Source organism: Mesoplodon bidens (genome assembly GCF_964165515.1).
Source record: "Mesoplodon bidens genome assembly, chromosome: 2".
Lineage (NCBI taxonomy): Eukaryota > Metazoa > Chordata > Mammalia > Artiodactyla > Ziphiidae > Mesoplodon > Mesoplodon bidens.
The window spans coordinates 16460871-16488753 of NC_138177.1; the positions used below are offsets into that span (position 1 = coordinate 16460871).

At 36.3% G+C, this 27883-nt stretch overlaps 1 protein-coding gene across 1 annotated transcript in view; it reads left to right on the plus strand.

The window, feature by feature from the left end:
- SPATA17 (spermatogenesis associated 17) overlaps window positions 1-15290 on the plus strand; it is a 177811-nt gene extending 162521 nt beyond the window's left edge. Inside the window, exons 10-11 of the mRNA XM_081254442.1 lie at window positions 11361-11443; window positions 14912-15290. Of these exons, the coding sequence (XP_081110568.1) occupies window positions 11361-11441 (81 nt within the window). The 3' untranslated portion in view covers window positions 11442-11443; window positions 14912-15290. The remainder of the gene's footprint in view (window positions 1-11360; window positions 11444-14911) is intronic.
- The last annotated feature ends 12593 nt before the right edge of the window (window positions 15291-27883 follow it).

A 27883-nucleotide genomic window follows, 5' to 3' on the forward strand; every position in this document is an offset into this window, starting at 1 on the left:
CTACTAGAGCTAATCAATGAATTTGGTAAAGTTGCAGGATACAAAATTAATGCACAGAAATCTCTGGCATTCCTATATACTAATGATGAAAAATCTGAAAGTGAAATCAAGGAAACACTCCCATTTACCATTGCAACAAAAAGAATAAAATATCTAGGAATAAACCTACCTAAGGAGACAAAAGACCTGTATGCAGAAAATTATAAGACACTGATGAAAGAAATTAAAGATGATACAAATAGATGGAGAGATGTACCATGTTCTTGGATTGGAAGAATCAACATTGTGAAAATGACTCTACTACCCAAAGCAATCTACAGATTCAATGCAATCCCTATCAAACTACCCCTGGCATTTTTCACAGAACTAGAGCAAAAAATTTCGCAATTTGTATGGAAACACAAAAGACCCCGAATAGCCAAAGCAATATTGAGAACGAAAAATGGAGCTGGAGGAATCAGGCTCCCTGACTTCAGACTATACTACAAAGCTACAGTAATCAAGACAGTATGGTACTGGCACAAAAACAGAAAGATAGATCAATGGAACAGGATAGAAAGCCCAGAGTTAAACCCACGGACATATGGTCACCTTATCTTTGATAAAGGATGCAGGAATGTACAGTGGAGAAAGGACAGTCTCTTCAATAAGTGGTGCTGGGAAAACTGGATAGGGACATGTAAAAGTATGAGATTAGATCACTCCCTAACACCATACACAAAAATAAGCTCAAAATGGATTAAAGACCTAAATGTAAGGCCAGACACTATCAAACTCTTAGAGGAAAACATAGGCAGAACACTCTATGACATAAATCACAGCAAGATCCTTTTTGACCCACCTCCTAGAGAAATGGAAATAAAGACAAAAATAAACACATGGGACCTAATGAAACTTAAAAGCTTTTGCACAGCAAAGGAAACCATAAACAAGACCAAAAGACAACCCTCAGAATGGGAGAAAATATTTGCAAATGAAGCAACTGACAAAGGATTAATCTCCAAAATTTATAAGCAGCTCATGCAGCTCAATAACAAAAAAACAAACAACCCAATCCAAAAATGGGCAGAAGACCTAAATAGACATTTCTCCACAGAAGATATACAGACTGCCAACAAACACATGAAAGGATGCGCAACCTCTTTACTCATTAGAGAAATGCAAATCAAAACTACAATGAGATATCATCTCACACCACTCAGAATGGCCATCATCAAAAAATCTGGAAACAATAAATGCTGGAGAGGGTGTGGAAAAAAGGGAACCCTCTTGCACTGCTGGTGGGAATGTGAATTGGTACAGCCGCTATGGAGAACGGTATGGAGGTTCCTTAAAAAACTACAAATAGAACTACCATATGACCCAGCAATCCCACTACTAGGCATATACCCTGAGAAAACCATAATTCAAAAAGAGACATATCCCAAAATGTTCATAGCAGCCCTATTTACAATAGCCCGGAGATGGAAACAACCTAAGTGTCCATCATCGGATGAATGGATAAAGAAGATGTGGCACATATATACAATGGAATATTACTCAGCCATAAAAAGAAATGAAATCGAGCTATTTGTAATGAGGTGGATAGACCTAGAGTCTGTCATACAGAGTGAAGTAAGTCAGAAAGAGAAAGACAAATACTGTATGCTAACACATATATATGGAATTTAAGAAAAAATAATGTCATGAAGAACATAGGGGTAAGACAGGAATAAAGACACAGACCTACTAGAGAATGGACTTGAGGATATGGGGAGGGGGAAGGGTAAGCTGTGACAAAGTGAAAGAGCGACATGGACATATATACACTACCAAACGTAAGGTAGATAGCTAGTGGGAAGCAGCCACATAGCACAGGGAGATCAGCTCGGTGCTTTGTGACTGCTTGGAGGGGTGGGATAGGGAGGGTGGGAGGTAGACGCAAAAGGGAGGGGATATGGAAACATATGTATATGTATAACTGATTAAATTTGTTATAAAGCAAAAAATAAAAAAAAATGGGGTCTCAGCAAGAAGACAAATTTCTATTCAATCAAGACAGCATATATGTGGGTCTTGTTTCTGTATTCATTCAGTCAGTCTATGTCTTTTGGTTGGAGCATTTAATCCATGTACAATTAAGGTAGTTATTGATATGTATGTTCCTATTACCATTTTCTTAATTGTTTTGCATTTGTTATCGTAGGTCTTTTCCTTCTCTTGTGTTTCCTGCCTAGAGAAGTTCCTTTAGCATTTGTTGTAGAGCTGGTTTGGTGGTGCTGAATTCTCTTAGTTTTTGCTTGTCTGTAAAGGTTTTAATTTCTCCTTCAAATCTGAATGAGGTCCTTGCTAGGTAGAGTAATCTTGGTTGTAGTTTTTTCCCTTTCATCACTTTAAAAATGTCCTGCCACTCCCTTCTGGCTTGAAGAGTTTCTGCTGACAGATCAGCTGTTAACCTTATGGGGATTCCCTTGTATGTTATTTGTTGCTTTTCCCTTGCTGCTTTTAATATTTTTTCTTTGTATTTAATTTTTGATAGTTTGATTAAAATATGTGTCTTGGTGTGTTTCTCCTTGGACTTATCCTGTATGGGACTCTGCACTTCCTGGACTTGATTGACTATTTCCTTTCCCATATTAGGGAAGTTTTCAATTATAAACTCTTCAAATATCTTCTCAGTCCCTTTCTTTTTCTCTTCTTTTCTGGGACCCCTATAATTCGAGTACTGGTGCGTTTAATGTTGTCCCAGAGGTCTCTGAAACTGTCCTCAATTCTTTTCATCCTTTTTTCTTTATTTTCCTCTGTGGTAGTTATTTCCACTATTTTATCTTCCAGGTCAGTTATCCGTTCTTCTGCTATTGATCCCTTCTAGAGAATTTTTAATTTCATTTATTGTGTTGTTCATCATTGTTTGTTTGCTCTTTTGTTCTTCTAGGTCCTTGTTAAACGTTTCTTTTATGTTCTCCATTCTATTTCCAAGATTTTGGATCATGTTTACTATCATGACTCTGAATTCTTTTTCAGGTAGACTGCCTATTTCCTCTTCATTTGTTTGGTCTGGTGGGTTTTTACCTTGCTCCTTCATCTGCTGTGTGTTTCTCTGTCTTCTCATTTTGCTTAACTTACTGTGTTTGGGGTGTCCTTTTCACAGGCTGCGGGTTCGTAGTTCCCGTTTTTTTGGTGTCTGCCCCCAATGGCTAAAGTTGGCTCAGTGGGTTTTGTAGGCTTTCTGGTAGAAGGGACTGGTGCCTATATTCTGGTGGATGAAGCTGGATCATGTCTTTCTGGTGGGCAGGACTGCGTCCTGTGGTGTGTTTTTGGGTGTCTGTGAATTTACTATGATTTTAAGCAGCCTCTCTGCTAATGGGTGGGGTTGTGTTCCTGTCATGCTAGTTGTTTGGCATGGAGTGTCTAGCCCCTGGAGCTTGCTGGTCATTGAGTGGAGCTGGGTCTTAGCATTGAGACAGACATCTCTGGTAGAGCTCTCGCTGATTGATATTACTTGAGGCCGGGAGGTCTCTGGTGGTCCAATGTCCTGAACTCGGCTCTCCCACCTCAGAGGCTCAGGCCTGACACCATGCTGGAGCACCAAGACCCTGTCAGCCACATTGCTCAGAAGAAAAGGGAGAAAAGACAGAAAGAAAGAAAAAATAATAATAAAATAAAGTCATTAAAGCAAAAAATGTTAATTATTAAAATAAAAAAATTTAAAAAGGAATAAGAAAGAAAGAAAAGAGAGCAACCAAATCAATAAACAAATCCACCAATGATAACAAACACTAAAAACTATACTAAGATAAACATAAAAATCAGAAACTAGGGGCTTCCCTGGTGGCGCAGTGGTTGAGAGTCTGCCTGCCGATGCAGGGGACGCGGGTTTGTGCCCCGGTCTGGGAAGATGCCACATGCCGCAGAGCAGCTGGGCCTGTGAGCCATGGCCACTGAGCCTGCGTGTCTGGAGCATGTGCTCCGCAACGGGAGAGGCCATGACAGTGGGAGGCCTGCATACCTCAAAAAAAAAAAAATCAGAAAGTAGTCAGTTGCAGACAGAAAACCCCATGGCTACAGTTGCTCCCAAAGTCCACCACCTCAATTTTAGGATGATTCATTGTCTATTCAGGTATTCCACAGATGCAGGGTACATCAAGTTGATTGTGGAGCTTTAATTCGCTGCTCCTGAGGCTGCTGGGAGAGATTTCCCTTTCTCTTCTTTGTTCGCACAGCTCCTGGGGTTCAGCTTTGGATTTGTCCCCACCTCTGCATGTAGGTCTTCTGAGGGCTTCTGTTCTTCTCTCAGACAGGACGGGGTTAAAGTAGCAGCTGATTAGGGGGTTCTGGCTCACTCAGGCCAGGGGGAGGTAGGGGTACGGAATGCAGGGTGAGCCTGCAGCGTCAGAGACCAGCATGACGTTGCAACAGCCTGAGGCCGCTGTGTGTTCTCCAAGGGGAGTTGTCCCTGGATCACGGGACCCTGGCAGTGGCAGGCTGCACAGCCTCCCAGGAGGGGAGGTGTGGATAGTGACCTGTGCTTGCACACAGGCTTCTTGGTGGCTGCAGCAGCAGCCTTAGCACTTCATGCCCATCTCTGGTGTCCTCTCTGAGAGCCACGGCTCGCGACCATCTCTGGAGCTCGTTTAGGTGGTGCTCTCAATCCCCTCTTCTCATGCCCCAGAAACAATGGTCTGTTTGTTGCCTCTTCGGCAGATCCAGACTCGTTTCTGGACTCCCTCCGAGCCAGCTGTGGTGCACTAGCCCCTTCAGGCTGTGTTCATGCAGCCAACCCCAGTCCTCTCCCTGGGATCTGACCTCCAAAGCCCGAGCCTCAGCTCCCAGCTCCCACCCACCCCGGCAGGTGAGCAGACAAGCCTCTCAGGCTGGTGAGTGCATGTCAGCACCAATCCTCTGTGTGGGGATCTCTCCACTTTGCCCTATGCACCCCTGTTGCTGTGCTCTCCTCCATGTCTCTGAAGCTTCGCCCCCGCCCACCCCCCATCTCCGCCAGTGAAGGGGCTTCTAGTGTGTGGAAACCTTTCCTCCTTCACAGCTCCCTCCCAGAGATGCAGGTCCTGTCCCTATTCTTTTGTGTCCGTTTATTCTTATTTCTTTTGCCCTACCCAAGTATGTGAGGATTTTCTTGCCTTTTGGGAGGTCTGAGGTCTTCTGCCAGCATTCAGTAGATGTTCTGTAGGAGTTGTTCCACGTGTAGATGTATTTTTCATGTATTTGTGGGGAGTAAGGTGATCTCCACTTCTTACTCCTCCGCCATCTTGAAGGTCTCTCTCATCTCTGTCTTTTAGATGAGGAAACAAGCACCCAGTCAGCTTGGCTACAAAGCAATCCTGCCTCAGAATAGAAGTCATCAAGTTTTCAAACCACCCATGCAAATACCCTCAGTGAGACTCTGACATAATTTAATATACAAATGAACTTGGTTTCCTTTCTAGGTTCAGACTGACACTGCATTGTCAACTCAATGTCAGCTAAAAGTTGTTTCTTCAGAAACATATACAAATAGTTTAATTGAAAAAATACATTGTAAATCCTAAATCTAGGGAATTGAGAAGAACACAAATAATAGAGAATGCTTTAGAATGTTTTCCTGAAAACTCATACTGAACAGAAAGAAGAGAAAAACTCCTACAGCTCTTAGCCATTGCATGTGTGTTCTTTTGTCGAAACAGTGGAGGTGGTCTTGCCATCACAGAATTTTCTACATGCAATGAAAGCAAAGTTGGATCGTGCAGGAATAATGCCAGGTGATCTTTTAAAACTGCCTGTGAACTGTTGTTTATAGATCATGGAAAATCCCAAGCCCTAGCCAGACTTAACTATAGTCTCATTCAGGAAATATTTTCCTGTATTTAATCAGCTTAGAGCTGAATATATAAAAAATATTTTAAGCTGAACAATATGTGCATAACCTTTCATTTCCCTCTTGTCCTTCTAATCTTGGAGGATTTGTCCACTATAGTTTATCAGCTCCATCCTGCTTACCAACATTAAAGCTGGTCATGAATATCTGATGAAAAGCCTTAAATAACTAGTTAAACAGTGCAGCTGCCAACCTAAAGTAATCCTACACTTAGGGGTGAGTGGCCCAGGAAATTTGCTCTTTGTCATTTTGACTTGGGTTTGAAAATGGACCTGGGCTGCATTCCAGCTCAAAGAGCCATTCACTTCCAAAGAGTCCTAAATTGTCCCAAGGAGCTCATTTTGGCAGTGGATTATTTGTGTTTGGCTGGTCAAAAGCTAATAGCAAAAGCTGTCTGCTCTGGCACGCAAAGGCTATGGCAGCATTTAGAATTACATCCCCAGTGTTTTTTCTTGATGAGGTTATTTTTCAGGAATGCTGTCCTTCACCCCCCCATTTCAAAAGTGACAACGTACAAGTGTCATGCAGGTGGTTTTCTGGAGCTCATAAATAGCTTCCCATAACATGGTGGCCTGTTTTTTCCCATAACATGTTGGCCAAGGAATATTATAAACAAATGAGAACCAGCATCAGATTTTTTCCAAAACCAAAGCTGTCTTAATGGTGTGTTCACCTCTTCCTATACCAGAGGTAACAGTTATTGGTTGACTAGGGCCAAGTAAGAAAGTGGGCTTTTAAATAAAATAAGAGTGATAAAGGATTTGTGAAAGATTTTCTGTCAGGGGATGTAGAGTATAGGTACTTGAAGAGTCAATCCTTGCTTATCTACACAACTATAAATGCCTATTTTCTGACTCTTCCACTGGCCTGTGAGGGATCCTGGGAAGACACAGCTAAGTTTTGGTTACCTAGATAGTTGGAAGCTATCTAGTGTAGTGCTGACACACTATAGATGCTCAAATGTTAATGGAATGCACAGGTTAAAGTATAACACAATTAATTGTTGCTTCATTCATTATATTAGAGGAGCCCAAAACTAAGTACACAAGAAGATCCAAAGGAATGAGGGAAGAAAATATTATAATTTCTATTTATTTTTACCTCATTTGTATATCATTTAACATTATATTTTACTATCACAGTGTTACACATATAGAATTTCAAGCAGATAACCAAAAATATATTGAGGATGCTTAAAATATTTTTACTGATGGAGGATACAATCAAGATCCTTTCAGTTCTGTTTCACTACATTATTGCACCATAATTAGTCTCTCATATGTGTCAATGGAATTTAATTTAACTTTTAAAAACACATGTTGGATAGACTATGAATAGATTTTTACCCTTGAAGGAAAGATGGAGGAAAAAGCTAGTGCTAAGATGTTTTATCCTGTTTAATCCTCACACCAACCCTGTAAGATTTCTTTATTTTATAGACGATGAAAAGAATGAGTCAGGAAGTGCTTTCTGTACATCTGTTTTCTGGAATAAATTTTACAGAATTGGTATAATTTCTTCCTTTTTTGGTATAATTCACCAGTGACCTCATCTAGGCCTGTTTTGGAAGGTTACTAATTATTCAATTTTTAAAATAGTTATAGGCGTATTTAGATTATTTCTCCTTGTTTGAGTTTTGATAGATTGTGACTTCCAAGAAATTAGTCCATTTCACCTAAGTTATCAAATTTATGAACAGAGTTGTTCAAAAAATTCCTTTATTATCCTTTTAATGTTCATGGGATCAGTAGTGATGGTCCATCTTTCTTTTTTTATATTTGTAATGTGTATCTTCTTTCTTTTCTCTTAGTCTGGTTAGGTGTTTATCAATCTTATTGATCTTTTCAAAGAAACAACTTTTGGTTTTGTTGACTTTTTTCTATTAATTTCCTGTTTTCAATTTCTACTCTGATTTTATTTTCTTTGGCATACTTTGGATTTAATCTGCTCTTTTTCTACTTACCTAATGTGGAAGCTTAGATTAGTGATTGTAGATCTTTCTTCTTTTCTACTATATGCATTCAATGCTATAAATTTCCCTGTAGGCACTGCTTTTGCTGCATCCCACAAATTTTGCCAAGTTGTATTTTAGTTTTCATTTAGTTCAAAAATTTTTTTTCTCGATGCTTCTTCTTTGACTCTGTATTATTTAGTAGGGTATTGTTTAATCTCCAAATATTTCAGGAATTTTAAACTATCTTTTTGTTATTACTTTTTAGTTTATTCCATTGTGGTCTAAACACATACTTTGTATGATGTCTACTCTTTTGAAGTTGTTAAGCTATACTTTATGGCTCAGAATGTGGTCTATCTTGGTGAATATTCCATGTGAGCTTGAGAAGAATGTGTGGTTATTGTTGGATGAAGTAGTCTATAAGTGTCAATTAGATCCAGTTGAGTGATAGTGCTGTTCAGGTCAATTGTATCCTTACTGACATTCTGCCTGCCAGATCTATCAGTTACTTACAAAGGGGTATTGAAGCCTCCAATTACAAGAGTGAATTTGTCTACCTCTCCTCGCAGTTCTATTAGTTTTTACTTCATGTATTTTGGTGCTCTGTTGTTAGGTACATACACATTAAGGACAGTTATGTCTTCTTTGAGAATTGACTCCTTTATCATGTAATGTCCATCTTTATTCCAGATTATTTCCTTACTCTGGAGTCTGTTTTATCTGAAATTAATGTAGCTACTCCAACTTTCTTTTGCTTAATGTTAGATAGTATATCTTTCTCCATGCCTTTACTTTTTTTTTTTTTTTTTTTTTTTTGCGGTATGTGGGCCTCTCACTGTTGTGGCCTCTCCCGTTGCGGAGCACAGGCTCCGGACGCGCAGGCTCAGCGGCCATGGCTCACGGGCCCAGCCACTCTGCGGCATGTGGGATCTTCCCAGACCAGGGCACGAACCCGTGTCTCCTGCATCAGCAGGCAGACTCTCAACCACTGCGCCACCAGGGAAGCCCCATGCCTTTACTTTTAATCTGTTTGTGTTTTTTGACTAATCCAAGTCCACTTTCAAATAACACTATATTGTTTCATGGGTAGTTCAACTACCTTATAACAGATTATTCCCAACTCCTCCCTTCCATCCCTTATAATATTGCTGTTATTTATTTACCTTATCCATAAGCTATAATCACTGATTATATTGTTGTTATTATTATTTTGAACAAGACTGTTATCTGTACGATCAATTAAGATCTTTACCTTCATTTATTTCTTCTCTAATGTTCCTCGTTTCATGTAGAGCTGAATTTCTAACGTGTATCAGACAGAGAAAGACAAATGCTACATTGTATCATTTATATGCAGAATCTAAAAAGAATACAAACAAATGTATATGCAAAACAGAAACAGACTTACAGATATAGAAAACAAACTACTGGTTACCAAAAGGGAGAGGGAAGAAGGGAGGGGCAAATTAGGGGTATGGGACTAAGAGTTACTAACCACTATGTATAAAATAGGTAAACAACAAGGGTATATTGTATAGCACAGGGAATTATAGCCATTATCTTATAATAACTTTTAATGGAGTATAGTCTGTAAAAATAATGAATCACTATGCTGTACACCTGAAACTAATATAATATTGCAAATCAACTATACTTCATTTTTTTATAAGAGGAAAAAACTAGAAATAAATTTTTTAAATATCCAAAATGATTTATTATAGTAAAATTTTAAAAAGTAGTTAAAATATCAAAAGTTTAAGATCATTTGCACAAAACAAACCTTTTCATTTACTTTTTTGAAACCTAGATTATTGTTATACATATATATTTATAAAACTTAAACCATCCATAGTTCTAGTCTTCAGGGTTCATCAAGTGCCGACATTAAAAAATCACTATCATGCTTCTCACATATGCCTAACTTCATACATTCAAGTTTAAGAGTAATATGAATTACTTACTATTGCAAAATATTCCCAATATGTCATGAGCCACTCTTGCAAACACTATGTTGATTCCTGAGTACCCCTAGAATCACAATTTCAAATAAAAAGAAAGCCAGAATATGGACTTCAGCACCACAAGAAAATTATACTTCATTATATAAAGTTCTATTGCATTCATGCTATCCAAAAAGAAGGATTTTATTCGAATTAATTAATTTGTCTTTTAACTAAGCATTTTTGTCACACAAATTCTTTGTGTACTCGAAAGCAGTGTCTGTTACAACCTTTTGTCCTTCATGTCACTTGGGCTTTGTCACTTTTGTTTCATAAACACAAAACAACAGATGTGGGGCTTTTCCCTTGGGCCTGAATAGGCTTATTATTAAGCCCTGGGCTTATTCATAAAAGCAGATATTTAGGGTTGGGGCTCTGTTGTACTGGAGTGGAGAGCCAGATCCCTAGTGACAGAGGTTCCTGTATGTTCTTTAATGCATTTATCTTCTGTGTGTTTGTAAGGTAGGAACCCTCTAAAGAGGTTGACCCTGGGCAGAGGTCCTTCCTTCCAAGGTTTTCTTAAGGAAAATTGTCCAAAATCATTTCCATTGAGGATAAGCCTGCTTTACAAAGGAGAAACATATACTTTTATATAGTCTGACCATTTATTTACAGTATCCACTGTCGATTTAGTACTTTACCTCTTTAACGACTTTGCCTGCTTCACATGCATGAAAAGCATTCGTTTCTATTGTCAATCAAATGCTGCTTCTTTGGTTACTCAACAATAAATGATTTGTCCTCTCTTCCTTCTGAACTTCTTCAGCATTTGTTTATATCACTTCTGTGATATTTACCACAGGTGGCCTTCTATTATAATTATTTGGGTATAACACCTTTCCTTTTTCATTCATTTAGTCAACAAATATTATTTTGCACAAGACAAGGTACCTACCTGTATGAAGCTTACCATCTCATGTGGGACACAAAATAAATATATAGTATCAAAGAATGGTAATTGCTCTGAAGAAAATAGAGCCGTTTAAAATGATAGCAAGTTTCAGGGGTACTATTTTATGTGCAGGTAGTGAGGGAGGGTCTCTTTGAACAGGGATGTGATGAAGGGAAGGAATGAACCATGGGAATAACTGGAGACAAGGCTGTCTAGGTGGAGGCATCTCTAAGTATAAAGACTGAGAGGCAGAGTGTTCAGTAAGCAGAGGTGTTGCTAGAGGTGATTCAATGAGGGGAAATGTAGAAGAAAAATCATGTCAGAAAAGGAGCCAAATGCACCATCATCAAGATCAAGGAGAAACATGTAGATTGTGAGCTCTGTGAAGACAGGTGGCTATGTCACTGTGTTGCTCAGAGCTTCTCCAGGCGGCCATCCACAGCTCATAAAAACTATGTGTTTAAGAAAGTGTCCACCCATATATCTGGCTTTCAACTGATAAAGCTTACCTGCTAATTTTGTTTTATTTGAGGGCATGATGGGAAATTTGAAGTGCAGTTAAATGATATCCATCTAGCAATTTAATATAATTTGAATTATAACAAAAATAACATAAGAAATCAGCATGACCTCTTTGGTAATTGTTGATCTTTTTCCTCCTAGGATTTCCAAACTGTATTGCCATCATTTGATCTCTTCTCAAAGTATGGAAAATTGTATTCAAGAGCTGGACAAATTGTATAAAGGTATGCATTTTTGCTAAAATGTACTTCAAAAAATGCTATAGTAAATAACAAAAAATCAAATGAGATTGATTTAACTATCAAACATTTTTTAAAAATGCTATAATAATATTTATATGTAATACAACTTCATATATTTCTTTCATTCTAGTCTAATGGTTTTCAACATTCAAAAATCATGGATTTTGTATTTCAAATCTCTTCTCCAAAATGAACTCAAAGTCGAACTGAAAACTACCTGAAGTACCCTTTCTCTTTAAATTAATTAATACAGTAAATAAATAGCTTTACGTAATATAATGAGAAAGTATTGATGGTGTCCAAAAGCTAAAATATTTCTCATTACTGTATAGTTACAGTATAGTTTAAAATACTGTATTCAATATGTGTGTTCCTTAAAGTGCAAGGTGCCTTTAGTGGATTCCAAATAAATAGCATCTTGGGTCTCTGATGACCAAAGTTTATAGACTAGAGAAGAACAGAGATACCTACATAAAATTCAAGATCACAAAATAAACTCTCAATGAATGCTGTATTTAATTGCTAAGGTGTTTTAGAGTAGAGAAGTGATTACAATCAAAGGGAGACTAATAGGAGATATTCTGACATCAGCAAAATTTAAAGGAGATATTGGATGAAGACAGAAAAGATCACTACAGTTGAAGGAAAAGAGGCAGGAATGAGAAATCAGGCTAGTTAATTCCCCAGGGTTCCTCCCACACCAAGAACCAGGGGAAAGCTCTGGTCCGTTGGAAAGAACACAAAGTAGATGCAAGCAACTATGTTCCTTAGATTTAGTTAGTATTGCCTCTCCCACGTTTATAACTTTGGATACTCCAACTGGAAGTCAGTATGTTAAATGTAGATAGAAATGACGTCCTTTTAACTTCTCCAAAGGAATATATGAGGGGAAATATGAAATACTCTGAGTTAATGGAGAAATATAATGCTGAGTGGAATTGCAGTTTCAAAGGTTTATAAAATAAGTACCATTACCCATTGGAGCATTTATCTAGTATTTGTGACTCACAGCATGAAGTAGTCTAAATAAAATTTTTCATATTTGTGTATGATTTCAGATTATAATTCAAAGATGCATCCTGCTCATAATGGCCAAAGGTTGAAAACAACTTGAATACTCATTAGTATATGTTAAGTTAAATAAATGCTAAGACACATGAAATGCAATACTATGAAAACATTAAAAATGTTAACATAGATCTTTACTTATTAATTTGAAAAAATGCCTCCAATATATTTCTAAGAAAAGAAAGCTGGATTCAAAGGAAACTATGTAGTCTGATTCCATTAAAAAACATGTATATATGTGTGTGTGTGTATGTGTGAGTGTACACACACACATATATAATGTGTATGTATGTATAAAAAACACACTTTTATGTGCTTATTTATGTATTACATATGTATGTATACATTCATATAAGGCAAAAATGTTACTGGTAGTTATCTCTTGATAGTGAGATTAGGAGTACATTTTGGGGGGATCTTTCTTTATGGTCTCACTTTTTGAAATTTTTATCTAATCAGACAAAGGCAAATTGTTAAACAATAGGAACTACTTGCTCTTCTCTACCAATTACAAAAACATCTTGACTTTATTCAATTCAATCCTAATAATTCAGAGACAATTATCGTTTTTTCTAAAAACTTCTTGACTTTATTCAATTCAATCATAATAATTCAGAGACAATTATCTTTTCTTCTGAAGATAAAATAATGACTTGCTAAATTATAAGAAAGACAAGGATGAGTAACAAATGTTTCACGTTACTTTTAATTAAAAAGAGTGCACAATGCACAGATACAAATATGTGAGAGACATTTTTAAAAACTGTTTGCTAACTCTTCTCTTGGGTGTTTAACTATTTTGTGAATTGAAAGTACTATCAAAATGTCATCTCCTCCTCTTAGAAAGGAAATGAATATCTAGCGTTTAATTTTGGTAAGTGAAGGGTTAGCTTAGCTGATGCTCTCCTATTAAGATTTAATTTCACCAAATACAACACAGTGCTTCTGCTCTTTGTAAAGAAGGCCGAGACAGGCACACTTGAACCAAAGTGTTTAATAAAGATGCCGTGGTAATTTTTAGAGCTATCTATTTGATTGCTTCATCTTCAAGGTAGTTCATCACTTCGCTATAATTCACCCGACATTGCCTCATACACCCACACTACACTTGCCTGTCAGTCCAATTAGAAATAGTGATATCTTTATCAGATTAATCTTTCTTTCCTTTAGCATGTCTGAGTTTAGGATAAGCAGAGCCCACACCTACCCATTTTGATTAATGCACTAAGACTTCAGCCACTGAAATTGTACAGAGTGAATTAGATTTTAAACACACACATATTTTAAAATCTACTCCCTGACTAGGATAATATGATTCCTTTTAATTTCTTTAATTTTTCTGTATAACTACTCACTTTTGTAACCTTTGATAGTTTCCCAGAGGCACCTTTGTTTAAATCAGAAGATGCTATATTCCGTCAGCTTGCGCTGCCATCTTTTCAGCTCCATTCATCTTTCCAGACAGAAGAGTCTCTTTAAAGATTAGAATGGAGAAAAATTAGCATCATAAGGTGAAATCATTGGTTAGTCCAACATCAGTGTGAGTTTTCTTGCATTATGTGCTTCTCACTTTTTTCACATTCTTCTTTGCGATGGGCTTTGGCCCAGGCTATCATTCTGCTAAAAAGTTCAGTTTTGAGGCCATATATGATTAGTTTTAATGGAATTATTTGTTATGTATGAAAAATAATGTACTTGCTTCCCCTTTTCATAGGAATTTGGCATAGGCATGACTCAAGTAGCCGAGAAAAAAAATAAAAATGAAAAATAAGTTTGGTTAGTACCTGAATTGGGAAAGGGGTGAAATTCCATTGTCTATTTCCAGAGGAAATATGGTCTCAGCAGCTGTGTAAGGAAAAGGAAGATACATGAGGGGAGAGTAATAATCAGGCATAGAAGCTACATATGTGCCTGTTAGGGTTACATTTTTAATTCAACAAGAAAAATTACTACACCTTGTTATTCAGTTTGGCACTATGTGAATTTATAGCCCTTTTCAGTTTAGTCATAGTGAATTGGCAAGAAACAAAACAGAAAGCAAAATATCTTTAGTATCTTTATCCTTTGACTAAAGATAATATAACAACCCACTTGCCTCTAGGAAGACATTCTGCTATGTTCCCTTATGACTGAGGCAGGCGGGCTGAACACTCTGTGTGTCTAGTGGCACACACCAGCAATGTTGTTGACCAGGACCTGCAGCAGTGTAGACAGAGATCAGAGAAAAGGGTAATTCCAGCAGGGATAGAAATGAGTCAAATCAGGGGTGTAGCATCCTAGACTCTTAACTGAGCTTAACTCTAAGTGAGGAATATTTAGAGAATTTGAGAACTCATGTTATTGGGTTCTTTTTCTCCTTTCATTTTACTGTTTTGATTTTAGAAAACGAGACAAAATGTAAAAATGAGGTTATGGTGTGAAGTGTGTTGAATAGAAGACCCCACTGCCTGGAATCCTGGATTCTACTTTGATGGCTGCTGAACAACCTTGCCACAAGTCTTTCAACATTTGAAGTATTTCCTATTCTCTCTCTCTCTTTCTCTCTCTCTCTCTCTCTCTCTCTTGTTCTCTCTCCCTCCTCCCTTCTCTCTCTATCTCTCTCTCCTCCCCCTCCCCCCATCTGTCCAAAGAAGAAACTGGAACCATCCCTGGTTCATTAAAAACTCTACAGTTCTAAAAGGAAAATACAAATGAGGATCCTACAGAAAATACACTTAAACCGTACTTATTATTATTCAATAAACTAATATTTTACAGCTGACTACTCATGAATTAATTACAGTGTAAATATATATATATGGTGTGTATGAACAGTGGGTCTTTTACCTCTGAGAATGTCTGTCACAGCCACGGCCACTGGTGACCAAAAGTGCCACAGATGGTTCCACTGAAGTGGCCATATTCTGACCCCGTCATCCTAGTCACACCATTGTTGGGAGCCCAAGTGAAGGGCAGCTAGCATGAAGAAATGGTTTGAAGAATGAATGGGGCAGGGCTTCCCTGGTGGGGCAGTGGTTGAGAATCTGCCTGCCAATGCAGGGGACATGGGTTCGTGCCCCAGTCCAGGAAGATCCCACATGCCGCTGAGCGGCTGGACCTGTGAGCCACAATTACTGAGCCTGCGCGTCTGGAGCCTGTGCTCTGCAACAAGAGAGGCCGCGATAGTGAGAGGCCCACGCACCATGATGAAGAGTGACCCCCGCTTGCCACAACTAGAGAAAGCCCTCACACAGAAATGAAGACCCAACACAGCCAAAATAAATTAATTAATTAATAAACTCCTATCCCCAACATCTTCTTTAAAAAAAAAAAAAAAAAAAAAAGAATGAATGGGGTAAAGTTGTATGGTATGGAAGCTCTGCTCTGAGGGAAATAGTGACTCGTCAGACCAGTTCGAACCCCCTCAGGATGTTGAACTTGAGACACAGAGACACAGACCCCGGTGAGTGTGGCAGCAGAAACATAGACACCCTCAGATGGAGAAGACATTTGCAGGTCTCTACTGCAAAGAGGTCATCTGCTTGCAGGGTCTATCCAGCTCATTGTATTCACTTAGTAAGTGGTTTCTGATTGAAAAAACAAGTGTCTGGCTGATTAGATTATGAAATTTAGAGTATGCCTCCTAGCCCTTTGAATCTTTAATAATTCACAATCTATTAGGTGTTTTGAAGATGCTGGGTGAGTATTTGTTAATTCTGACCTTAGCATGAACTTGTAAGACAATTACTGGAATTAGAAAGAGTCTGAACATTGCCCACTTCAAAGCTACATGACAAGTCGGTGATTCAGTCTGTAACCTTGCCCTTCTCATTATGATAGTCCAAGCTAGATTTTTTAAAACTCTTTGGTATAATGAGGTATTATGTGAGAGGTTATGATTTGTGAAGCTTTATATGAAAAGATTCATTTTTATAAACATCTTTAATGCTATTTTTTAAAAAACAGTTAACATTTATTTAGAGCATTCATTCAATAACATTCATTCAATTTGGTGAATATGTTGGGAATTATAATAAGTATAGGTTTGTAGAAAATTCAAATAAGTAATAAAGGCTTTTTTAAAAAAATAAGGCAACACTTATTGCAAGGAGGAATTTGCTGCCATTTGGGGATAGGAGAATAGAAATAGAATGGGAAAATATTATTGGGTGTTAGACAAAATAACAGAAGAAAGTTATGAATTACTTTATCTTGTAAAGTGTAAGGCTAAATTTAAGGCTTGTAAAGTGGAAGTAGCTAGATTTAGAGCAGATCAGGGTCCTTTGAAACGTGATGCGTTGCCTCTATACCAGATGACAAAATGGACAAATCAACTCTCAAACTTCATTTACTCTAGAAACAACTGATGAAAAACAAAAACAAAAACCCAAGATGATGTTTCTGCTGAGTGGGGAGTATATAGCTTGGCCTCTTGTTATAACGGATTCTAACTCTACTAAGCCTAGTTTCGCTCTTCCCTGATTATTTTTTTCTTCTTTTATAGGATGTATTACTTTATAGTAAGGGAATCAATAATTCCTGTTCTTTTCTAATAATAATCTTAGGAGACTGGAATCTTATTATAATGCTGTTGCTAGGACTCACAATATTTTGGGAATTCATTCTTTTAAAATAACTTTTAGCATTAGATTATGAGCTATTGCATAGTCTTAGTGCTCCAAAGTTACCTGTCCTGGAAATTCAGAAACAAAACTGTGAGTGACAGAAAATTGTGAATTGGCCTGCCCCAGTCTGCAAGGTTCACATGTTGTCACCTACCTTCCTCTCTCTCCTCCCTTTCTCTCTCTCTCATGTTATATCACTACACCTAAGAAAAATAATTCCTGCTCCTGACATATTCTTGAGAACTGCAAAGTATTTCATGATTCAGAATGCCAGTTTTATCTTTCTCACTGTTACCCAAACTCGTGCATGCCTCAGGTGCTCTGTAGCCAATCCGTGTGATGTATTTGTTTTTCACCACCACACTCCCTGCTCCTCCCCCCACCCTGGCACACACATAAGTTCCTGATAACTATAGAGGGTATCCAGATGAGCCAAAAATGCCTTTGCATTGAGGAGAAAGAAGAATGAAATATGGACTCTTAGTAGAGAATATAATGGGGAAAGCAGTCTGTTGCTTCTTGAAAACTACTTAACTACATCAACTTATATACAATTTCTTTCCTATATGCCCAATATGAGCTAATTCTGTATGAATATTGACCATTAAAACATCAAGAGCACTGTGGATGTTTAAAGGCATATACCTTGAGAGTATTCAGAACTGGACCCTCCAGTACTTCTGAAATCAAAATACTCATCAGCTTTCGTGTAGTTAATCAGTTAATGCCTTTCTTTCCTGCTGGTCTCTAATTTCTTTGAGGGCAAATACTGTCTCTCTTGATAAATGTCCTCTATCCAACATCAGGCAGAACACCAAGCACCGAATAAAATACCTGTTGGATAAATGTTGTTAAGAAAGTTCCAAAAATGTTTCAAGAAATAGAAGCTATAAAATAATAGATAGCTTCCTAAGAAAGTGCCTATAAAGACACCATCACTCATTTGAATGCACACATTATGGAGTGTTATTTTCTAACTAGTCCCATTATTTTGTAGTTAAGATATAGATGATTTTGGATATAAGTTTAGATATACACTAAGTTGGCTGATCCTGAGATCAAGTTATGATCACTACTTGGGTAAAGTGTTTCTTCTGGGAAGTAATCTTTTTTATCCGTAAATTTTTTAGTAGTTATCCTTATTTGTGGTAATACATTTTTGTGGCTGTGAAGTCAATATTGCATTCTTATCTTAGAGAAATTGTGAATTTTGTTACCAATTGTATTCCCTTTTTACTCTGGTCCCTCACATTAATGGCCGGCCTCTCACAGCTATATGGTGTCCATTTTATGTGCTAATCTTGTCTTCAGTCTCATTTTTTTTCCCTCCAACTCTTCTTTTAATTTTGCCCCGATTTTCTCTTCCATTTTATTTTCTTTTCTGGTGTAAAGTGGCTCAAAACCTTTTAGGAACAAAGTGAAAGCACAGTAAAAAATAAATCACAAAATTTTTTGTAGAACTTGTGTAAGATCATAGTGATGCCTGAAAAGCAGTAGCACTGCTGGATCAATAGAAGTCACTTGGTCCAAGTTCCAGTTTATAATAAACCACTACATAAAGAATCAGAATAAAATTGTATTGCAAAATGAGTGAGTGAGTAAATGAATGCACAGCACAGGAGAATGTTGCTTAGGTTGGTCTGTATTCCATGAGTTAAACTCTGTTAGCTCCTGTCTTTAAGTTCATCTAAAACTACAACTCATCACATCTTTGTGTTACATCTTCAACAATGAGCTTTCTAGCTCTTCTGTAGTAAATGAACTCTTCCCTCACTTAACGCTCTGAATGAAAGACTCTAAATGAGAGCAATGACATTAATTTGGCCTGAGAACGTGACTGATTTTTGATGCGAAAGAGCCCACAATACCGAAACACTTGTTCTCCCATTTTATAATCTCAAATTTTTCCTGTGAGAATGGAGTGAAATCCCAACTTGATCTGTGGTTTGTACTTTGCTTGCTCCTTTTGGGGTTCAGTGTCCCCAGCAGGCTCCCTCACAGAGCACAGTAGGATAGTGCTAAGCACTCTTCCACTTGTAAATACTTCAACTCCTTAATGAGGAAATGACCTTGCGGCTGGTGCAAACAGATACAGCCACTTATCGGTACATTGAGTTCAATGTATAGTTCTCAGCTTCTTATTCGTGATGTGGGATGCAGTTCATTTGCACACTGCGGCATTAAACAATCCTTGCCACAAAGTGACGTCAGTACATTAAAGAATCCTGATTTTAGGAACTGACAAAATTGCACATACTGATAGGGATAAATCGCTGATTCAAATAGAGAGGAAGCATACACTGTGTGTGTGTTTAACACTAAGCTGAACAGTTACTTTGCTGCCTTGTAGGGGGAATTGTAAGACCATACGAATTGCAAGTAAAGCCCAAGCTCCTATGAGGATAGCTAATAATGATTATTTAGTAGGCTTGAAGTGTTCCATAGTCAATGTGTTTTCCAGCTGGAAATTAGTCTGTACTATTTAGTGTATTTTCAAGGCATTCATGCTTAATTCCAAACAACCTAATAGAAATTAGTTTTCATACTTCTTTTCATGTGAAAATAATCCAATTGAATGAAACATAAAAATAGTTTTTAAAAAGTAGTCCTTCATTCATACTTAATATTGTAAATTAATAACATCACTGACTAGGAGAAAGGAATATGTACAACAAGATCATTTTGTGATTTTTGAAACCTGGATAGTTTACTCATTCTTTGCTCAACAAGGATTCAATACAGAATCTTTCATCTTTGAGCGTTACTGTATTAAATATAATGTGAACAGAGAAATATTTTAGTAAATGGAAGATGAAATTACTTCCCTTAAAGAGTTAAGTCCAGTTGACATGAAGAATTTGAAGAGTAATTAAAAGCAAAACAAAGTTATTTAGTATGAGAATTTTTTTTAAGTTTGTTGCATGCCTAAAAGGTAAGCAAATAGGATTAAAGTGAGATGGGAATAGTTAAGAAAACTTTCTTGAAGGGGACAAATGTTAAGACCTAATAGTAATAAGGATCTTGAATTGACTGAATTGAAAATATGAACAAGAGGGTTATCAGGCAAAGAAAATTACGTAAGCAAAAGCATAGAAACAGAAATGATCAAGACGTATGCAAAAGGAAATTTTTAAAAATCTTAACTGGACAAATAGCAAAAGAAGATTAAAATAGTTTGATTTGAATTGAACTTAAAGAAGGGAGTTAACAATTTTTTTATTGAAGTATGGTTGATATACAATATTATGTAAGTTACAGGTGTACAGCCTAGCAATTCACAACTTTTAAAGATTATACTCCATTTATAGTTATTATAAAATATTGCCTATATTCCCTGTGCTCTACAATGTATCTTTGTAGTGTATTTATTTCATATATAGTAGTTTGTACCTCTTAATCCTCTGCCCTTATATTGCCCCTCCCCTCTTCCCTCTCCCTGTTTGCAACCATTAGTTTGTTTTCTAGATCTGTGAATCTGTCTCTTTTTTTGTTATATTCACTAGTTTGTTGTATTTTCTTAGATCCCACATATAAGTGATTTCATGTAATATTTGTCTTTCTCCTATTTGAGCAGTTCTGATTTTTTAAACACCGCAGGACCAAGAAACCAAGAATCCAAGCATAAAACGGCAGCTAAAAGACTGAGAGGTGAAGTTGACCTTATACAGTCTCCTGGGTCTAAAAAGATATAAATTGGAGTTCAGGGCTATGTAGGAAGCCAGGACTTGAGAATGATCAAGTCCAAGAGAATTAAGAGTGAAAAGAAATGAACCCAACATTCAAGACCTTTTTTTCTTGAGGCATTTGTGATTTGTGAAAAGCAGTCTAAAAGCTGAGACACTAAGCAGAGCTTTCGATAGTCTCCATATTATGTGAGAAAACAACATCCAAGGTCTTCCAAGGATGAGGACTCTTGGTAAACATATTTTCAGATGGAACTTGGAAGTGCTATCCTAGTGCAAGAGTAGGCAAAAAATACATTATCATCTGTATTAGTTTGCTCAGGTAGCCATAAGAGAATTCCACAGATTGGGTGGCTTCAAGAACAGAAATTTAACTTCTCACAGTACTGGAGGCAGGAAGTTCAAGATCAAAGTGCCAGCATGGTTGGTTTCTGGTAAGACATCCTTTCCTGGCTTGCAGATGACTGCTTTCTTGCTGTATCCTTACATGGCCTTTCCTCTATGCATGCACTTCCTGATCTCTTCCTCTTCTTATAAGAACACCAGTCCTATTGGTTTAGGGTCCCATCTTTAAGACTTCATTTAAACTTAATTACCTCCTTAAAGGTTCTTTCTCTAAATACAGTCACATTTGGGAGGGGGGATAGGGCTTCAGCATATGAATTGAAGGGGGTGGGAGGCACATTTAATCTATAACATTATCACAAAGATGGAAACCTATCTTCAACTTAATCACACAATAGGCTAAGGTGATTGGCACTTCCATTAACTGTTGTCCAGAAGCCAAAGTAAATTTTTTGAAAGAGCATCTTGAGCCATTACATGTTTCATAAACAATGAATATATGCAATGAAAAACAAAAGAACAAGATAAAACCTAAGGAGGGGGGGAAAACCTTAATGAAATGGAGATGAGTTATCTACTTGATAGAGAGTTCAAAGTAATGGTCATAAAGATGCTAACCAATCTCAGGGAAAGAGTGAATGAACACAGAGAGAACTTCAACAAAGGGATAGAAAAGATAAGAAAATACCAAACGGAAGTCACAGGACTAAAGAACACAATAACTGAATTGAAAAATACTAGACAAATTCAACAACACTAGATGAAACAGAAAAAGAATCAGTGACCTAGAAGGCAGGGCAATGGAACTAACATAAAGCAGCAAAAAGAAAAAAAATTTAAAAAGTGAAGATAACTTAAGAGACCTATGGGACAACATCAAGTGGAACAACTTTCACATTATAGGGGTCCTAGAAGGAGAAGAGACAGAAAATGAGGCAGAAAACTTATTTGAAGAGATAAGAGCTGAAAATTTCCCTAGGCTTCCTGCAAGGAAAAGACATCCATATCCAGGCGGCCCAGAAAGTTCAAATAAGATGAACCCAAAGAGATCCACAGCAAGACACATTATAATCAAAATATCAGAAGTTTAAAATAGAGAATCTTAAAAGCAGCAAGAGAAAAATAACTTGTTATGTACAAGGGAACCCCCATAAGATCATGAACAGATTTTTCTGCAGAAGCTTTGCAGGACAGAAGAGAGTGACATGATATATTCAAAGTGCTGAAAGCAAGAAACTTCAAAGGCTATGACTCAGAATTGAAGGAGAGATTAAAAGTTTTCCAGACAAGTAAAAATTAAAGGAGTTCACCACCACTAAACCAGCCTTACAAGAAGTGTTAAAAGGACTTCGTTAAGCTGAAAACAGGGGCACTAATTAGTAGCAAGAAAACATAAGAAAATAAAAATCTCACTGGTAAAGGTAAATATATAGTAAAGGTAGTGGACTAATCAATTATAAAGCTAATATGAAGGTTAAGAGACAAAAGTAGTAAAAATAACTATAACAATTACAAAGAGATACAGACACAATAATGGTACAAAATGTCACACTGAAGACAAAATGTTGGAGGTGAGGAAAAATGTAGAGTTTTAGAATGTTTTCAAACTTAAATTGCTATCAACTTAAACATATATATATATATATATATATATATGTAAGAAAAAAGAGAGCTCAAAAAATAAAATCAGAAATTAAAGAGAAGTTATAGCTGATACTACAGAAATACTAAAGATCATAAGAGACTACTATAAAAATGACAGCTAATTGGAAAACCTAGAAGAAATGAATAAATTCCTAGAAATGTACAACCTTCCAAGACTGACCCATGAAGAAATACACAATCTGAATAGACTGAACACTAGTTAGGAGAGTGAATCAGGAACAAAAAATGTCCCCTTAAACAAAAGTCCAAGAGCAGACAGCTTCACTGATGAATTCTACCAACCATTCAAAGAAGATTTAATACCTATCCTTCTCAAACTCGTCCAAATAATTGAAGAAGGAATGCTTTCAAATTCATTTCATGAAGCCAGTATTATCCTGATACCAAAACCAGACAAACACAGCACAAAGAAAGAAAATTAGAGGTCAATATCACTGATGAACATAGAGGCAAAATCCTCCCCAAAATTGCAAACCAAGCTCAACAATTAATTTATGAAAAAAAGGCAAGAATATACAATGAAGAAAGGATAATCTCTTCAATAAATTGTGTTGAGACCACTGGACAACCATATGCAAAAGCATGAAACTAGACTACTATCTTACATCGTACACAAAAATTAACTCAAATGGACTAATGACTTGAATGTAAGACAAGAAGCCTTAAAACTTCTAGAAGAAAACATAGGTAGTAAACTTCTTTCCATCAGTATGATGGTGAGTTACGGATCTGCCTCCAAAAGCAAAGGCAACAAAAGCAAAAATAAACAGGTGAACTACAACAAAAAAGTTTCTGCACAGCAAAGAAAACCATCAACAAAATGAAAAGATAATGGGAGAAAATATTTGCAAGTCATATATCAGATAAGGAGTTTATATACAAGATATATGAAGAACTCACACAACTCAATAGCAAAAAACAATCTGATTAAAAATGGGCAAAGGAGCTGAATAGACATTTTTTCCCAAGAAGATATACAGATGGCCAACAGGTACATGAAAAGTTGCTCAACATCACTAATCATCTTTCAGATGATTAATCACTGAATCATCAGAGAAATGCAAATCAAAACCACAATGAGATATCACCTCATACCTGTCAGAATTGCTATCATCAAAAAGACAACACTTATATGTGAAATCTAAAAAACAAAATGAATAAACGAAACAGAAAGAGACACAGAGATACAGAGAACAAACTAGTGATTGCCAGAGGAGGAGAGAGTGGGGGATAGTGAAACAGATGAAAGGGATTAAGAGGTACAAACTTCCAGTTATAAAATAAATGTCATGGGGAATATATACAGCATAGGAAATATAGTCAATAATACTGTAATAACTTTGTAGGGTGACAAATGGTAACTAGACTTACAGTAGTGATCATTTCATAATGTATTAAAATATCAAATCACTGTGTTGTACACCTGAAACTAATGCAATATTATAAGTCAATTATACTTCAATTAAAAATGCAAATTAAAAATGCAATAAGGCAGCAGTACATACTATAATTTCTACAATTTGAAAAGAATCACAAAATATTATAAATAACTCTGTGCCTGCACATTTGATAACCTAGATGAAATAGACCAATTCCTCAAATGACACAATTTGCCAAAACTAACACAAGAATAAACAGATAATCTGAATAGAACTCTATCCCTTAAAGAAATAGAATCAATAATAAATAACCTTCCAAAAGAGAAAACACAAGGTCCACTTGGGTTCACTGGTGAATTCTATCAAATATTTAAGAGAGAAATTATACCAATTCTCTACAACCTCTTCCAGGGGATAGAAGCAGAGGGTATACTTCCTAACTTATCCTGAGTCCAGCATTACACTAACAGCAAAATCAAATAAAGATATTTCAAGAAAAGAAAATTACAAACCAATATCTCTCATGAACAGAGATGCAAAATCCTCAACAAAATATTACTAATCAAATCCAAAAAAGTATAGAAAGAATTAATTATACATCACACCAAGTAAGATTTATCCCAGTTATACCAGGGTGATTCAACATTTGAAAACAAATTAATGTAATGCATAATAACATCAACAGACCAAAAAAAATTCACACGATCATATCATTATCATTCAGAAAAAGTATTTGACAAAACACAACACCCATTTATGATAAAGCTCTCAGTAGACTAGAATTAGAGGAGAAATTCTTCAACTTGATAAAGAATATCTACACAAACTTTCATCTAACATACTTAATTATCAGAAGCTAGAAGATTTCCCATTAAAATCAAGAGCAAGACAAGGATGTCCCTGCTCACTCCTTTTCAACATAGTACTGGAAGTCCTAGTTAATGCAATAAGAAAAGAAAAAAAGAAATAAAAAGTAGACAGACACGAAGGAAGATATAGAGCTGTATTTATTCATAGATGACATGGTTACCTATGTTGAAAACGCAAACAATCAACAGCAACACAATACATCCTGGAACTAATAAGCAATTACAGCAAGGTTGTAGTATACAAGCTTAATATTCAAAAGTCAATCACTTTCCTATAAACCACCGATGACCAACTGGAACTTGAAATTAAAAACACAATTCCATTTAGCACCCCACAAAATGAAATACTTAGGTATAAATTTAACAAAATGTGTACATGATCTATGTGAGGAAAATTACAAAACTGATGAATAAAATCAAAGATCAAAGTAAGCGGAGCAATATTCTGTGTTCATATGTATGAAGAAAATATTGTCCAAATGTCAATTCTTCCCAACTTGAGCTATGATTCAATTCAATACCAAAAAAATCCCAGGAAGTTATTTGGTGGATATCAACATATTCTAAAGTTTATATGCAGAGTCAGAAGACTCAGAATAGCCAACTCAATATTGAAGGAGAAAAACAAAGTTGGAGAACTGATGTTACCCAACTTCAAGACTTACTATAAAGCTATAATAATCAAGTCAGTGCAGTATTGGTGAAAAAATAGATTAATAGATTAATGTAACAGAATAGAGAGCTCAGAAATAGACCAAGATAAATATGATCAATTGATCTTTGACAAAAGAACAAAGGCAGCACAGTGGAACAAAGTGTTTTCAACAAATGGTGTTGGAACAACTAGACATCCACATGCAAAGAAAAAAAGAATCTAGACACAAACCTACACCCTTCATAAAAATTAACTTAAAACAGATCACAGACCTAAATGTAAAACTATAAAACTCCTAGAAGATAACATAGGAGAAAACCTAGATGACCTTCTGTATGTTGATGACTTTGTAAATACAATATCAAGGACACAATTCATGAAAAAAATAATTGATAAGATGGACTTCATTAAAATTTTAAACTTCTGCCCTGTGAAAGACAATGTCAAGAGAATGAGAAGACAAGCCACAGACTGGGAGAAAATATTTGCAAAAGACACTTCTGATAAAGAACTGTTAAAAAGAACTCTTTTAAACTCAACAGTAAGACAACAAACAAACTAATTATAAAAATGGGTCAAAGACCTTCACAAACACCTCACCAGGTGGCAAATAAACATATGAAGCATATGAAATAAGCATATAAAAAATGTACCACAAATGTCATCAGGGAAATAAAAATTAAAACAACGAGGTACCATGACACACCTATTAGAATGCCCAAAATTCAAAACCCTGACAACACCAAATTCTGGTGAGGTTGTTGAGCAAGAAGGATTCTCATTTATTGGTGGTGGGAATACAAAGCGGTACAGTCACTTTGAAAGACAGTTATGCAGTTTCTTACAAAACATACTCTCACCATATAATACGGCAACTGTGCTCCTTAGTATTTACTCAGAGGAACTGAAAACTTATGTCTAGACAAAACCTTACACATGGATATTTGTAACAGCTTTATTCATAATTGCCAAAACTTGGAAGCAACCAAGTTGCCCTTCAGTAGGTGATTGGAGAGATAAACTGTGGTACATCAAGACAATGGAAAATTATTCAGTGCTAAAAAAAAGAAATGAGCTATCAAGCTGTGAAAACACAGTGAAGAACCTTAAACACATATTACTCAATGAAAGAAACCAAAAGGATATGATTCCAACTATTTGACATTCTGGAAAATGCAAAATTATGGAGACAGTAAAAAAAAATCAGTGATTGCCAAGCATAGGGCTGAGAGGGAGGGATGAAAAGGCAGAGCACAGAGAATTTTTAGGGCAGTGAAAATACTCTGTGTGACATCATAATAATGAACACATGTCATTATAAATTTGTTCAAACCCATACAATGTACAAAACAAAGAGTGAGCCCTAATGTAAACTGTGGACTTTGGTTGATTATGATATGTCAATATATATTCATCAATTATAACAAATGTTCCACTTTGGTGGGGGAAGTTGATAATATGAGAGGCTGTGCATATGTGAGGTCAGGGAGCATACGGGAAATCTCTGTACCTTTCTTTCAATTTTGCTAAAACTGCTCTCTTAAAAAAATAATTTTATAAAAAAAATAAAAATAAAAGAATGACAATACCAAAATATCACACAACTGTAACTCTCATCTGGTAAATTGGTAGAAATATAAGTTTATACCATATCTTTCTTAAACTGTTTGTATACAGCCACTAGAAACTTACCACGTGAGTATTTTGTGACCCAGCAATTCCTCTCCTACATATATCTAAAAGAAATATGTACACATGTTCACCAACAGATATATACAAAATGTTCACAGTACAGCCTTGAAGTTTAGAAACAAGTCAAATGTCCATCTACTGATGAGTGGAGAAACAAATTGTGGTATGTCCATATAATGGAATATTGTTTGGCAGTAAAAAGGAATAATGTACTGATACACGTGACAATTTGGATGAACCTCAAAAACATTATACTAAGTGAAATAAGCTATTCACGAAAGACCACGCGTTTTATGGTTCCGTTTATATGAAAGGTTCAGAATAGGCAAATGTATAGAGACAGAAATATTGTGGTTGCCTAGGGGTGGGAAGCGGGATGGAGATTGACTGCTAATGGGTGTGAGTTTCTTTTGGGAGAAACTTTCTTTATAAATTTTCTTTTTAAATATTCTAAAATTACAT